Source organism: Leptodactylus fuscus, chromosome 1, assembly GCF_031893055.1.
Source record: "Leptodactylus fuscus isolate aLepFus1 chromosome 1, aLepFus1.hap2, whole genome shotgun sequence".
Lineage (NCBI taxonomy): Eukaryota > Metazoa > Chordata > Amphibia > Anura > Leptodactylidae > Leptodactylus > Leptodactylus fuscus.
In genome coordinates, this window is record NC_134265.1 from 127835186 (window position 1) to 127848585 (window position 13400).

Genomic DNA, 13400 nt, shown 5'->3' on the forward strand with positions numbered 1-13400 from the left:
TCTAATAGAGAGGCTGTTATTCCAGGGTCTGCATTAGCGGCCCATTCCCCCCCCCAAAGGGTAAACTACCCCCCCCCCTTCCAGGCTTGCTCCCATGCACTTAGCCCCTCCCCCCTGAGAGCAGGCTGATACATCACTTGACTTATATGACCAGATAAGTCAAGGGATGTGTGTAAAAAAAAAAAAAAAAAAAAAATGGACAAACAAAGCAGTTTTGCTGAAGCAGTGTATTTAGGAAAAGTCTTACATCCACATGAACAAGCAGTATAGATAGGATCCTTGTGATGGGACAACCCCTTTAATTTTTATTTAAAGAGGACCTTTCTGACACATGCAGTTTTAGAAAGTACACACACTGTAGGCTATCTGCTTACCCATTATGTTCCCCAGTGCAAGAGATGTTGGTGCCCTTACTGATAGCTCTTCCCTGTCAGAAGGGAACTCCCCTGACATTCTAGCTGGGCTCTGAGGAACGCCCCTCTTGATAGTGCTTTACGGTCAGAGGAAGGTTCCTTACTGCCCAGCCATAACACTAACCTGTGAGGAATGGCCTCCACAGTACCAGTCTATGGGTAAGTGCTGTCAAGGAGGGGCGTTCCTCACAGCCTGGCTAGATTGTCAGGAACTACCTACTGACCGATATCTCTTGCACCAGGACACATAACTGGAAACTTTCTAGTTGTATATAAGGGCTAGTTCACATGTGGTCAAAGAGGCGGATTTCGCTTCAAAATCGGCCCCTTTACAATGGTGGTCTATGCAGACCGCCGGGCTACTTTTTTCCATTAGCCGCGGGCTGCTGCTAGTGGAGAAAAGAAACAACATGTCCTATCTTCAGGCTCCCTCCTATGTTGGCTCATTCATTTGAGCCGACATAGGAGGAGAAAGCCGCGACTGCGATGGTTGTGGCAGGCGGGTTTTCACCAGAGAGACACGTGCTCGCCGCGTTTCTGTGTCAAAACCCACGCGGCCGGTTCACATGTGACCTGACCCTAAAACTGCAGGTGACCAAGGACCTGAAAGATCCTCCTTAATAGCACAAGGTGCTACTGAATTTTTTTTTTTTATGGCTGAGTCCCCACTTTGTGGAAACTCACCTTTGTTTTTATTTTATTTTTTTCATTGCAGATTTAGCTGCATCCCCCCCCCCCCCAAGGCCAATAATGGCTTCAAAAGGAATGGGAAATATGACCAGCCACAATATTAATGTACAGAATCTCACATAAAATAGTGAAAAAAAATATTTAAAAAAAATATAAATAAAATAAATGTTCTAAATCACTTCTTTCCCTAGAATACATATACGAGTATAAAATGACACTTACACATTAGGTATCCCTGTGTCTGAAAGTGCCCGGTCTACTGAATATAGGGGATCTGCAGTGCTCCTGTTCCGTCAGGAAGGGGTTATAAGGAACACTGCAGATACCCTATATTCAGCCAGGCTGAATTCCAAGTGGGGGGGGGGGGGAAGCTCAGGGAAGGGGCAGACAGACCACAAAACACCCCCTCCCCTTTCCCAGCGCCCAGCAACAACTGCACCCAAAAACTCCGGCCATTTTAATTTTTGACATTTTCCAGTAGCTGCTGCATTTCCCCACCCTCGTCTTATACTCGAGTCAGTAAGTTTTCCCAGTTTTTTGTGGTAAAATTAGGGGCCTTGGCTTATATTCGGGTCGGCTTTTACTCGAGTATATACGGTAGTTTCAGGAGGAATATTGCCTCCTGTCTGTTCTAACAGAGCTGATCTGTACGTCCTTGCAGAGCAAGAGAGCCACTTCTAGATGTACACTGCTCAAAAAAAAATAAAGGAAGCACACAAATAACACATCCTAGAACTGAATGAATTAAATATTCTCATTGAATACTTTGTTCTGTACAAAGTTGAATGTGATGACCACAAAATCACACAAAAATCATCAATGGAAATCAAATTTATTAACCAATAGAGGCCTGGATTTGGAGTTACCCCCAAAATTAAAGTTAAAAAAAAAAAAAACACACTACAAGCTGATCCAACTTTGATGTAATGTCCTTAAAACATGTCAAAATGAGTCTCAGTAGTGTGTGTGGCCTCCACGTGCCTGTATGACCTCCCTACAACACCTGGGCAAGCTCCTGATGAGGTTGTGGATGGTCTCCTGAAGAATCTCCTCCCAGACCTGGACTAAAGCATCTGCACAGCTGAATCAGTTATTATCTAGGATAGGTTAGTCAATGGTGGATTTTGTTATATATTTTACACCAGTCTTAAAGAGGACTTTTCATCAGTTTTGGCACATGCAGTTTTATATACCGCTAGAAAACAGACAGTGCACTGAATTCAGTGCACTATCTGCTTTCCTGTTATGTGCCCCAGGTGAAGAGCTATTGGTGCCGGTACCGTAGCTCTTCACTGTCAGAAGGGCGTTTCTGACATTCAGTCAGAAACGCCCTTCCTCACAGTAGCGCCTATAGCGCTGTACTATGAGAGGGAGTGTTGCTTACTACCCAGCGATGATGCTGAGCAGTGAGGAACACCCCCTCCAGAACTCGTCTATGGACAAGTACTATCAGGAGAGAGGCGTTCTTCCCCCTCTCACAGTACAGCGCTATAGACGCTACTGTGAGGAAGGGTGTTCCTGACTGACTGTCAGAAATGCCCTTCGGACGGTGAAGAGCTTTTCACTGGGGGCACAGATCGTGACAGCCGATGTGCTGAATTCAACGTACTGTCAGCTTTCTAGCGGTATATAAAACTGCATGTGTCCCAGGTGGTGACAGGTCCTCTTTAAAGAGGACCTTTCATCAGATCGGGCACAGGCAGTTCTATATACTGCTGGAAAGCTGACAGTGCGCTGAATTAAGCGCACTGTCTTCTTTCCCAAACTGTGGCCCGGGTAAAGCGCTATCGTTCCCGGTATCGTAGCGCTTTATAGTCAGAAGGGCGTTTCCGACACTTAGCCAGGGACGCCCTTCTGCCCAGCAGCGCCTATCACACTGTACTGTGGAGCGGGGAGGAACGCCCCCTCCCTCTCCTGATAACACTCGTCTATGGATGAGCTGTGTTCCTCCCCGCTTCACAGTACAGTGCGATAGGCGCTGTTGGGCAGAAGGGCGTCCCTGGCTAACTGTCAGAAACGCCCTTCTGACTGTAAAGCGGTACCGGGACCAATAGCGCTTTACCCGGGGCACAGATCGGGAAAGCCGACAGTGCGCTGAATTCGGCGCGCTGTCAACTTTCCAGCAGTATATAGAACTGCCTGTGCCCAATCTGATGAAAGGTCCTCTTAAGCATTTGTACGCGGCACTCTGTACTGACTTTTGCATTCCAGCACTCCAAACCTTCAGTGAAGTGATTACTTCAATCAGTGTTACGCAAGCTTGAATTTTTTTTCCCCCTCCATACAAAGTAGAGGTGCATGTATACTTCCACTTTGTATTTAAAAAAAAAAAATAAAAAAATCACAATCTTGTGTAACATTGATCACTTCACTTAATCTTTGGAATGCTGGAATTCTTTACTTATAGTTACACCAATATCTGGCCTAAAATATGATGTATGATGATAAAGGTTATGAATTTTGGAACATGGCTGTTTTTTTCCACCAAATTAATAAGTTTGTGCATTTGCACTCCGTGTCCCACTCCCCCCCCCCCCCCCCTATTTTCTGCCAGAAACTGGTATGACTTGCAGCTCAAATCTACACTAGCTTCTATCTGAAGTTCTCTTGGGTTTTTGGCACACTAAGCACATCTAAGGGCTCATTCACACTACGTAAACGCCAGCTTATTCTGAACGTAAAACACGTTCAGAATCAGCGGCGTATAAAGAAGTTCCATTCATTTCTATGGGAGCCGGCATATGAGCGCTCCCCATAGAAATGAAAGGTCTGCTTTTTTCACTACGAGCACTCCCATTGAAGTGAATGGGATGTGCTGGCATGTACGGCTAGCTCTGCTCCTTCAGAGCCGTACACGCGGGCACTCCCATTCACTTCAATGGGAGTGCTCGTAGTAAAAAAAGCAGCCCATTCATTTCTATGGGGAGCGCTCGTAGTTAGCCATGCATGTTCGTATAACACTCGTCTTTTTGCGCGCGCAAAAAAATGCGCGTTATACGAAAAAGCCATTGAACTCAATGGCTAACTACATCTTACACGTGTATTTTTACACGTGTAAAATGTACAGAATACATAGCACGTAGACAGAATACACGGAGCATAAACTCCATGTGAAGGGGCCCTTAATATGCAACACATTATTAATCTAATTAGTTTTACAGTATTGAGAGTTCTATAACATGATTTCAAATAATAATTTTATCTTGAAGCTGGGATTGGTAACTGTTTTTCTGACTCCACCCAAAGCTGTCCAGATTCTGACTCGCCAGCCTTGGGAACTGTGCAGTGAAGTGTGATTAAAGCTTAGAGTGAAAGAACCAATAAAATTACCATACAGTAACTTGCTGGCAGGGCTGAGCAGCGCCGCACCTCCCATGAGGCGACCTAAAGTGACATGCCAGGGCCCCAGGGAGGGCAGCATTTTTGCTTACCTAAGCCAGTCCAGGACAAGCTGTCCTGGACTGGCTTAGCACCGCGTGGTGGATTGGGGAGGCCATTGGAGCAGCGCTGCAGCAGCCTCCCCTCACGCTCAGGCAGAGAGCAGGTCCTCTCCGTGCCTGCGAATGCCGCTAAGCATCGGGCAGCGAAAGGGGAAGGTTCACCCCTGGGGCTGAATCACTATGGAAATTGAAGCAAAAAGAGGTTTTCTGGCCAGAAAGTAAAGGGGTGATTTTGTGAATCTATAAGGGTAAGTTCAGATGGTTTTTTTTTTTTTTTTTGGACCAGACCCTGAGGCGGCCTGGCCTTAAAATCCTGACCAAAAATCTCTGTGTGAACTTACCCTAAATGATCAGCAGCTCAAGGAAATTTCAAATAGGATAGACCACTCCCAATGTTTCCTCCAGGGCTATGGAGTCGGGACCAGTTTTTGTTGCTTTGGGAGTCGACAAAAAAAGTTACAAACTGGGTAAGAAATAAATTGACTGACTATTTTGAATTATACAATTAATTTTATGTAGATTGTGAGCCCCATATATGGCTCACAATCTACATTTTTCCCTATCAGTATGTCTTTGGAGTTTGGGAGGAAATCCACACAAACACGGGGAGAACATACAAACTCCTTGCAGATGTTGCACTTGACAGGATTTAAACCTAGGACTCCAGCGCTGCAAGGTTGCAGTGCTAACTGCTGAACCACTGTGTTTCCCCCCCTTATACAATTAATTTTGTATAATTAGATGTATAGTTACACTAGATTCACTCTTATGCCTGATATCCGTCTGTTTGCAAACCATTAAAAAAAAAAAAAAAAAGTGGAAAAAAACCCCAAAACTGCTTGGTACGAAAAGATTCCAGTAAGGGCAGTTCACACCAGCACCCAGTCTCTGCTTTGTGGGTTTCTGTCTCCTGCCCAAGAAACTGGACAGGAGACTGCAGTTTTCACCGCCCGTCTTCTGCTTCTCCACGGCGAAACCATTTTTTTTTTTAAACCAGACACAAAGTTGGACATGCAGGACTATGTGTGGTTAAAAAAAACGGTTTCGCCGCGGAGAGGCACAAGACGCTTATGGCCGACACTGACTGCTGGGTTTCTGTCTCCTGTCCAATTTTGTGGGCAGAAGACAGAAACCCACAAAACGGAGACTGGACACAGGTGTGAACCCGCCCTTACACAGCGGCTTCACAAATCCATCTTTTAAGACTTATTAGGCTCCGTTCTCACAGAGTAACACACCGCTCATTTAGACACGTATACACGTGTCAGAGCGCAGCGCTTCAAAACAGATCCCATTGATTTCATTGGGTGCCGGCTTATGCGCGTAACACATTGAAATCAATGGGTTAGAAAGCTTCCCATTGATTTTAATGTATAGCGCGCGGAGCCTTAGTCAATGAGTGTAGGTAAAAAAAAAAAAAAAAAAAAAAGACCGTCTGTCAGTTTTTTGCCAAACTTTTTTAAGTTTTTTTTTTTTTTATACCCCCACTTCTTCATTCTGAGCATGTGCAGAGGGAAAAAAAAATGACCTAAACATTTTTAAAAAAAAACAAACAAAAAAGAAAACACGGTTTTAATGTGATTTGTTGTGTTCCCATTATTTTTGGATGGAGACAAAGTGTTGCAAGTCTGACCTTGGTCTCTGTCCAAAAGAGCAGATACACGGTGGAAATGGTCAAAACACACACCAGTGGACTGTATTAAAAACCCATTGAAATAACTTATTTTTTTTATTCAGTTTTTGTGATCTTAAGACAGCTTACAAAAACTGATTACGCCTAAGACCCCATAGCATGACCAGCAGCTATAAAGAGCTGCGGGAAACACCACGGCAGGAACACATTGCGGTTCTTCCTGCAGTGCTTTAAACAGAAAGGTCATGGAGTTTTCCTCTGTGGACCTTCTGATACAATTATACTTATGGGGAAACCACCGGCGTTTCCGTAGATATAACTGACATGATTGGCTGTGATTGCAGTTTTTACCGCAAAGTGGGAATAGGATTTTTTTTTTTTTTGTGAATTAGAGGATCTTTATTTCTACTGGCTGACCACTGCTGTCAGCCATTTATGAAGAATACTGGCCATAGAAAAATAGGAGTGATGCAAGCTTCACACCTGCGTTCGGGTCTCCGTTCTGTGGTTTCCGTCTTCTGCATGCAAGAAGATGGAACCCACAGACCGGGTCCGGCCGTGAGCGGCGGTGAGCGTTTTATGCTCTCCGCCGCGAAACCATTTTTTTTAAAATCCGGACACAGAGTACTGCATGTCCGACTCCGTGTCTGGATTTAAAAAAAACTGTTTTGCAGCGGAGAGCATAAAACGCTCATGGCCGGACAGCTTTCTCACCCATTCAAATGAATGGGTGAGAAAGAGTCCTGCAGGTTTTCTTCTCCTGCCTCTGTTTTGTGCAGGAAACGGAAACCTGCAAAACGGAGACCGGGCGCAGATGTGAACGAGCCCTTAGTGGTTTGGGATACTGTCTCTACAGCTCTGGTTTCCCTAAAATTGTCCTACTCTTTAAGTTCCAGTTGTCAGTAGAAGTGGTGCTAGCAGAAATGTAAAATCTGTATGTCTTGGGGAACTATCTGCATGTTGGTAAAGACATTGACACTTATAAATAAGGCTTGCTTCACATCACATGAACAATGCAGTTACTGCCCATTTTGAAGAAAAAACAAAACAAAAACAGGCTTCTGTTTTTTGTTTGATCACTGAAGTCTATATAAAACAATCTGAGTATGTTTTTCTGTTTTGCAGAAAACATTTTTCCTAATAAGTCTATGTAAAATGGATGCCCTCTTCTTTGGCCCATGTTTTTTTCAAAACTGTGTTTTGATATATTGTAAAAGCCTGATCATTGAGAAATTCAGAATATGAGCCAATAAACATCATACTGAGCTACTAGTGCTGTGAAATGAAGGTTAATCGTCTAGATAATAAACATGGTCCTACATTTATTGGCTCGCTGACCATTTATGAAACTTCTTAGTTGCCTGCAATGCATCCCAGTGACTATAGATGGCTATACCATGTGGTTCTTTTCCTCTTTTCTGTCTTCTCGTAGAATTGGTGCTTCAGTAGCGTTTGTGTATTTGGCCTTTTGGTCTCTGTTTATTTGGTTATGTTTGTGACTCCCCTTCACTTAGGTTGCAATCCGAAGTTCCAGCCTTGTAATTCTACTGATTGGACCTCTGTTGGTTTTTCTTATGTTTGTAACTGTTTTTTACATTGTAAAATTTCTCTCTGTTTTCTCTTTTCAATAAAAATCATATTTTAAAATAAATATAGATGGCTATACCATACACATATTAAAGTTGCTCTGCCAATTTTGCTTGGATTAGCTGAATTTTAATTTTCCCTATAACTCAGCACTATTTGATCATCAATGTCCCTAATACAGTGTACTAGGCTTTCACTAACCAAAAAATAACATTACAATTTATTAGGGTTTGTTGCTTGACATGCTGAGGTGTAAACCTAATCTGTGAGCTCTGTGCTTTCACCCCTATTCAGTTTTGAAATCCGTCTCCTTGTACACAGAAACTACAAATGCTAGAAATCTATTAACACCTAGGTTATGTAGACACACAGGAATTTGGAAGACAGAGATCGCAGCAGAAGGGAGCCTTCACACGCAGTTTACGCTCGCTCATTCTGAACGTAAAACTCGTTCAAAGTGAGCGGCCTAAAAAAAAGATCCCATTGACTTGAATGGGTGCCGGCATACATGCGTATCACATTGAAAGCAATAGGTAAAAAGCCTCCCGTTGATTTCAATGGGGAGAGCGTGTATGCCGGCACCCATTCAAGTCAATGGGATCTCATTTTACCGGTAAGTACCGGTATTTCTAAGGAACGGCGCGACGGAGATCACATCTAAAGGTAGGAGACGAATAGCCTTTCTTAAGGCTATTCCGACCGGGTAATTAGAAAAAAAGTTGCTTTAATGCTAGTATCCCTTTAATGATATAATCCCTTTAACTACTGAAATGTCCAATCAAAAAAAAAAGTCTTTACAAATTGATTGGCATCAGCCACTTCTGGACTGCTATGAAACATCTTATTTTCAGCCAGAGGAACATTTCATACACGACTCATCTGATTTTGGCAATCTATTCTGCTGTCAAAGGTCATTTTATTTTATTTTTTTTAATATACCGTATTTTTTGGTATATAAAATTTGGGGGGAAAAGAAGGGTGCGTCTTATAGTCTGAATGTGGCGCCTGGCACCCGCCGTAATAGAGAGGCGGAAGCCGGCAAGGGATAGACGCCGGGGCCTGAGACATCACTGCGCTCCTCTGCCCTGCATGAAGCCAGCAGCGGCGATGCTATTCCGCTCCTCCGTCCCCCCACCGCTGGCTTCAGGCAGGTCAGAGGAGCGATGTCTCAGGCCCCGGCACCTGTGCCAGCGTCTATCCCTCACCGGCATCCGCCTCTCTAGTACAGCGGATGCCGGGTCAGTATCGGTGGCCCCTTCTCCCCCGGGGCCGGTCCCCACCGGCCCCGTACCTCTGAAGTTGCAGGCCGGCTCCTGCGCGGCGATATCGCAGGAGCCGACCTGTTCGGGTGACAGCCGGGAGCCTAATGAGGCTCCCAGGCCTGTCACGGCTATATTAGTATTGCGGCTGGTCTCTATGACCAGCCGTAATACTAATACACAGAATGTCCCATAGACGGCAATACAGTTGTATTGCCGTCTATGGGACTTGCAATCAAGTGACCGCAGGTTCAAGCCCCCGGGGGGGAAGAAAATAGTAAAAAAAAACAAAACAAAAAAAAACTTTAAAAATATGAAATAAATAAAAGTTCTAAATCACCTCCTGTTTTTTTTTTTCAATACAAGGTGATCTAAGAAATAGACATTCCCCAAAATGGTATAACTAAAAAGTACATCTGGCCCCGCAAAAAAAAACACTCTATGCATCCCCGTACAGCTGCAGGGTCACCTGTCAATGTGGCCTTGCAGCTGTTGCAAAACTACAACACCCATATATTAAATATTTTATCAGTTTTTGCTTCAAATTTTTTTTTCCCTATTTTCCTCCTCTAAAACCTTATCCTGCGTCTTATAGTCCAGTGCGTCTTATACCCAATCACCGGATAAAATAGCCAAAATCAGCCATGTCACTTGACAAAAGTCTGTGTGTGGCCAACTTTGTGTATGACTAGCTTTACAAATACTGATACAAATAAACTATTTATCAAAATGCAAATAGAACCAGTTTACACAGTGCAATGTTGGTGCAATACTTTTTTCTTTGGCCAAGACAAGGATCACCTCCTGACTTTGCCTTGTGAATATACTTGTGTGAACTGCTCTGTGTACTGATTTCAACAATCATGTAATTTATTCTCACGCTAGCCTATGTCATGTTTGATAGCTCCTCCGTTTCTTTGTGGTGAAAAGAGCTTACATTGCTATAGGGAACTTAAAATGCATTCATGTGAAAACCGCCAAAACTAACCATTGAACCCCCATATTGCTTTTCCTCCCATTATCTTTGTGGTTTACAAGGTGAACTAGGAAAAAATGCTGTTCAGTTTCAGGAAATGTTATTCTTTGTATTCAATAAACTCATATCATTTTACAATATATTTTCTGTATCCATTCCTTATGGTCTTCTAGACCTCTGCTTGCTGTCAAACTTTGTATACTTCCAGTAGATGGGGGGGGGGGGGGCAAGTAGACTCCCTAAACAGAAACCCATGTGCAGATGTGAACCAGGCCTTGGATGGATCAATGTTATGATGGTCACGCATGGATCTTGATAGACCTCATTGGCTATAATGGGTTTTAACTATTTTTCTATATATTTGTCACTATACCAAACTCTGCAGTGGAACTATAATGGAGGTGTATTCATTATGTTCTCTTAAATTTACTCACAGCTTTCCAAAGAGCATTTTTCATTTCTTTGTTTCTTAGGCTATAGATCATTGGGTTTAGAAGGGGAACGACAACAGAATAAAACACTGAGACCACTTTGTCAATTGGGGAAGAATTCTTAGCTTTTGGACGGATATACATGAAAATGACTGTGCCAAAAAATATTCCAACAACTGCTATATGAGAAGCGCAAGTAGAAAATGCTTTTTGACGGCCAAGAGAAGACGGTATTCTCAAGATCGTAGTAACTACTGAAACATAAGACATAAAAGTAAAGAAAAAGCAGCCAAGTATTACTGTCCAAGCCACGACAGAAAATATAATCTCATTCAGCCATGTATCTGTGCAAGACAACTGTAACAAAGGACTGAAATCACAGAAGAAGTGGTCAATCATATTTGGTCCACAGAAGACTAGCCGTGACATCATGGCAGCTGGCAAACATATTGATAGGCAACCCGCAATCCAAGAAGATGCTGCATGCTTGCCACAGGTGGACCTACACATGAGGTTGGCATATCTCAAAGGATAGCAGATGGCCAAAAAACGATCATAAGCCATTATAGCTAATAAAAAATGTTGTGTGGCTCCAAGAAAGAACAGGAAATAAAACTGAGAAATACATGCAGTGGTGGAGATTGTTTTATTTCCAGTTCCTAAATCTTTTAGCATCCTAGGAACAGTAACAGTAGTATACCAGATTTCTAGGAAAGAAAAGTTTCCGATGAAGAAGTACATGGGTTTGTGAAGTGATCTCTGGGATGTCACTAGGGTGATGATTAGAAGGTTGGACATCAAAGTCAAGGAATAGATAACTAGAAACAATATAAATAATAGTAGTTGAAAATGTCTGCCAAGGGAGAAACCCAGGAGAATAAAATTTGTTACAGAGCTGTGGTTAGTACTCATTTTGTCCACTTGGCATCTTGATGTTAAAGTCCTGCAAAGAGATCAAGAAAAGTGACAATGTAACTTCACAAGTCAGACAAACTGACATTTTTTCAATTAAAAAAATAAAAAAAAATTGCAAGAAGGATTTTACTGCAAATGAGTGCAAATTTGAGTTAATTATTAAGTATTAGATACATCGTGTTTGATAGAATACTATGCAACGTTTATGATAACATGCAAGGTGTTTCAAGTGAATAGGACAGACTTATTAAGACTGCAGTTTCACATACTAGTCTTCAATGTCCCCACAAGTGTAAGGTTCACCCGATTTATCAAGAGGCTCTGATGTCATAATAAATCAATTGCATGCCTGTGTGCCAGACTGAAAATCTATGCCAGTCAGTAACTGGGGTACATTTCCAGTATAACTCATGGCAGAAAACTGTTGTGAATTATAATCAATGTTATGTCGAGGTGTTTCTGCCCTGCTGTACCCACGTCCTGAGAAAGCAGCGAGTGAGGCAGAGAATTGGGGATGTGGTGCACAGTAGGTGCATGAAATGGGATCCACATTAGTATAGTGTAGATGGGATTAACTGGCGTAGCTCGGATAATGAATTTCCCCCCAATGTGTCAGTTACAGAATCTACGCACACGGTTTTTATGTATATGATATAATATAAATGTTTTAGGATATCCATGAAATATAAAAAAAAAACTGAAATATTGGTAATTGGACAATCTGGTGACCACTTCAATAGATGATTTTGCAAAGTATTATAGAAACATAAAACTATCACAGCACTTAAAATGTGGGAAAACACGGTGGCTCAGTGGTTATCACTGTAGCCTTGCAGTGCTGGAGTCCTGGGTTCGAATCTTGCCAGGAACAACATCCGCAAGGAGTTTGTATGTTCTGCCTGTGTTTGCATGGATTTCCTCCCATTCTACAAAGATATACTGATAGGAAAAAAAAAAAAGTACATTGTGGGGCTCACAATCTACAGAAAAACTTAAAACCTCATTTAGATAAGGGTCTAGGGATCTGTAATATGGATGCTAATATGCAGCTACATAGACCATTAGACCAATTGATGGGCCAGGACGTTTATCTGTAATATGGATGCTAAAATGCAGTCAGAGTTGGGGGACAGAGTTCATCATGGAATGCAGTCGGATGGCATCAGAGTGCATCCCGTGATGCATTCAGGTCTATGAGGCTTCCATTCTCTTCTTATAACATTGATGATTAAGAGCAGGTCCTATTCTGCTCTGTGTTATCAGTACAGAATGGATCCGGAAGCGCTACAGACTGGAATGCACTCTGATGATACTGGGACGTCACTCCAAGTGTCATCCAACTGCATTCCGTGATCAGTTCTGCCCCCAACTTGGATACATGTGTGCATGAGCCCTTATTTGCACTTTTTAAGACAATAGCATTGACACCAACTTCTGTATTCCAAATTCTTTTGCCTTTTCTGCTTCTCACACACAGGTAATAAGACAGTCCATTACAATTTAACTTATTTCACCTATTACATTATTTTCTAACGTGTTGGTTGGCTGCATCAGTACATGGCCCAACAGCCAAGAGGGCCCTGGTCCCATGCCACAGCCAATAAGAACTCCTTGGAAGAATCTTTGGGTTACCTGAAATTCAGTTTGATAAATAAAATGAGTGTTTTATTCATGTCTGTATGATGTCCCAGTAATTCACCAGTATCTTAATATATCCTGAATTTGGCCAGTATGTTTCACTTACCAGTGGTTATGTACTCATGCCTGGATGAATTGTGAGAAGGGCACACATAATACACCTTCACTGAGCTTCTGTCTGAAAACAGTATTGCCTTTCAAAGTGAGGATCCTAGGCAAATACAGGCTAAAGGGTAAATTTATTTTAAAGCTAGCCATAAAAAAGAAAAAAATATTACATAACCCATTTTGGGTGATGCGATATACTACAGTGTACATTGCTAGCTTATATTCTTTCTTAGGTTCTTGGGGACCACTTAATATTAATTGATTCTATCCAGGGAGAGGAAGAAAAACCATAAACAACCCAACAGCAAGT

General features: G+C 42.5%; 1 protein-coding gene across 1 annotated transcript; it reads right to left on the reverse strand.

Moving 5' to 3' along the window:
- Window positions 1-10408: 10408 nt before the first annotated feature.
- On the reverse strand, window positions 10409-11341 carry LOC142202883 (olfactory receptor 11L1-like). Its single transcript, XM_075273281.1, has one exon. The coding sequence runs from the start codon at window positions 11339-11341 to the stop codon at window positions 10409-10411; it is 933 nt and encodes a 310-aa protein (XP_075129382.1).
- Window positions 11342-13400: the final 2059 nt, after the last annotated feature.

Excerpts from the sequence above, each read along its gene's own strand:
- LOC142202883 (XM_075273281.1), bottom strand. The coding sequence starts at position 11,341 with ATGAGTACTAACCACAGCTCTGTAACAAATTTTATTCTCCTGGGTTTC.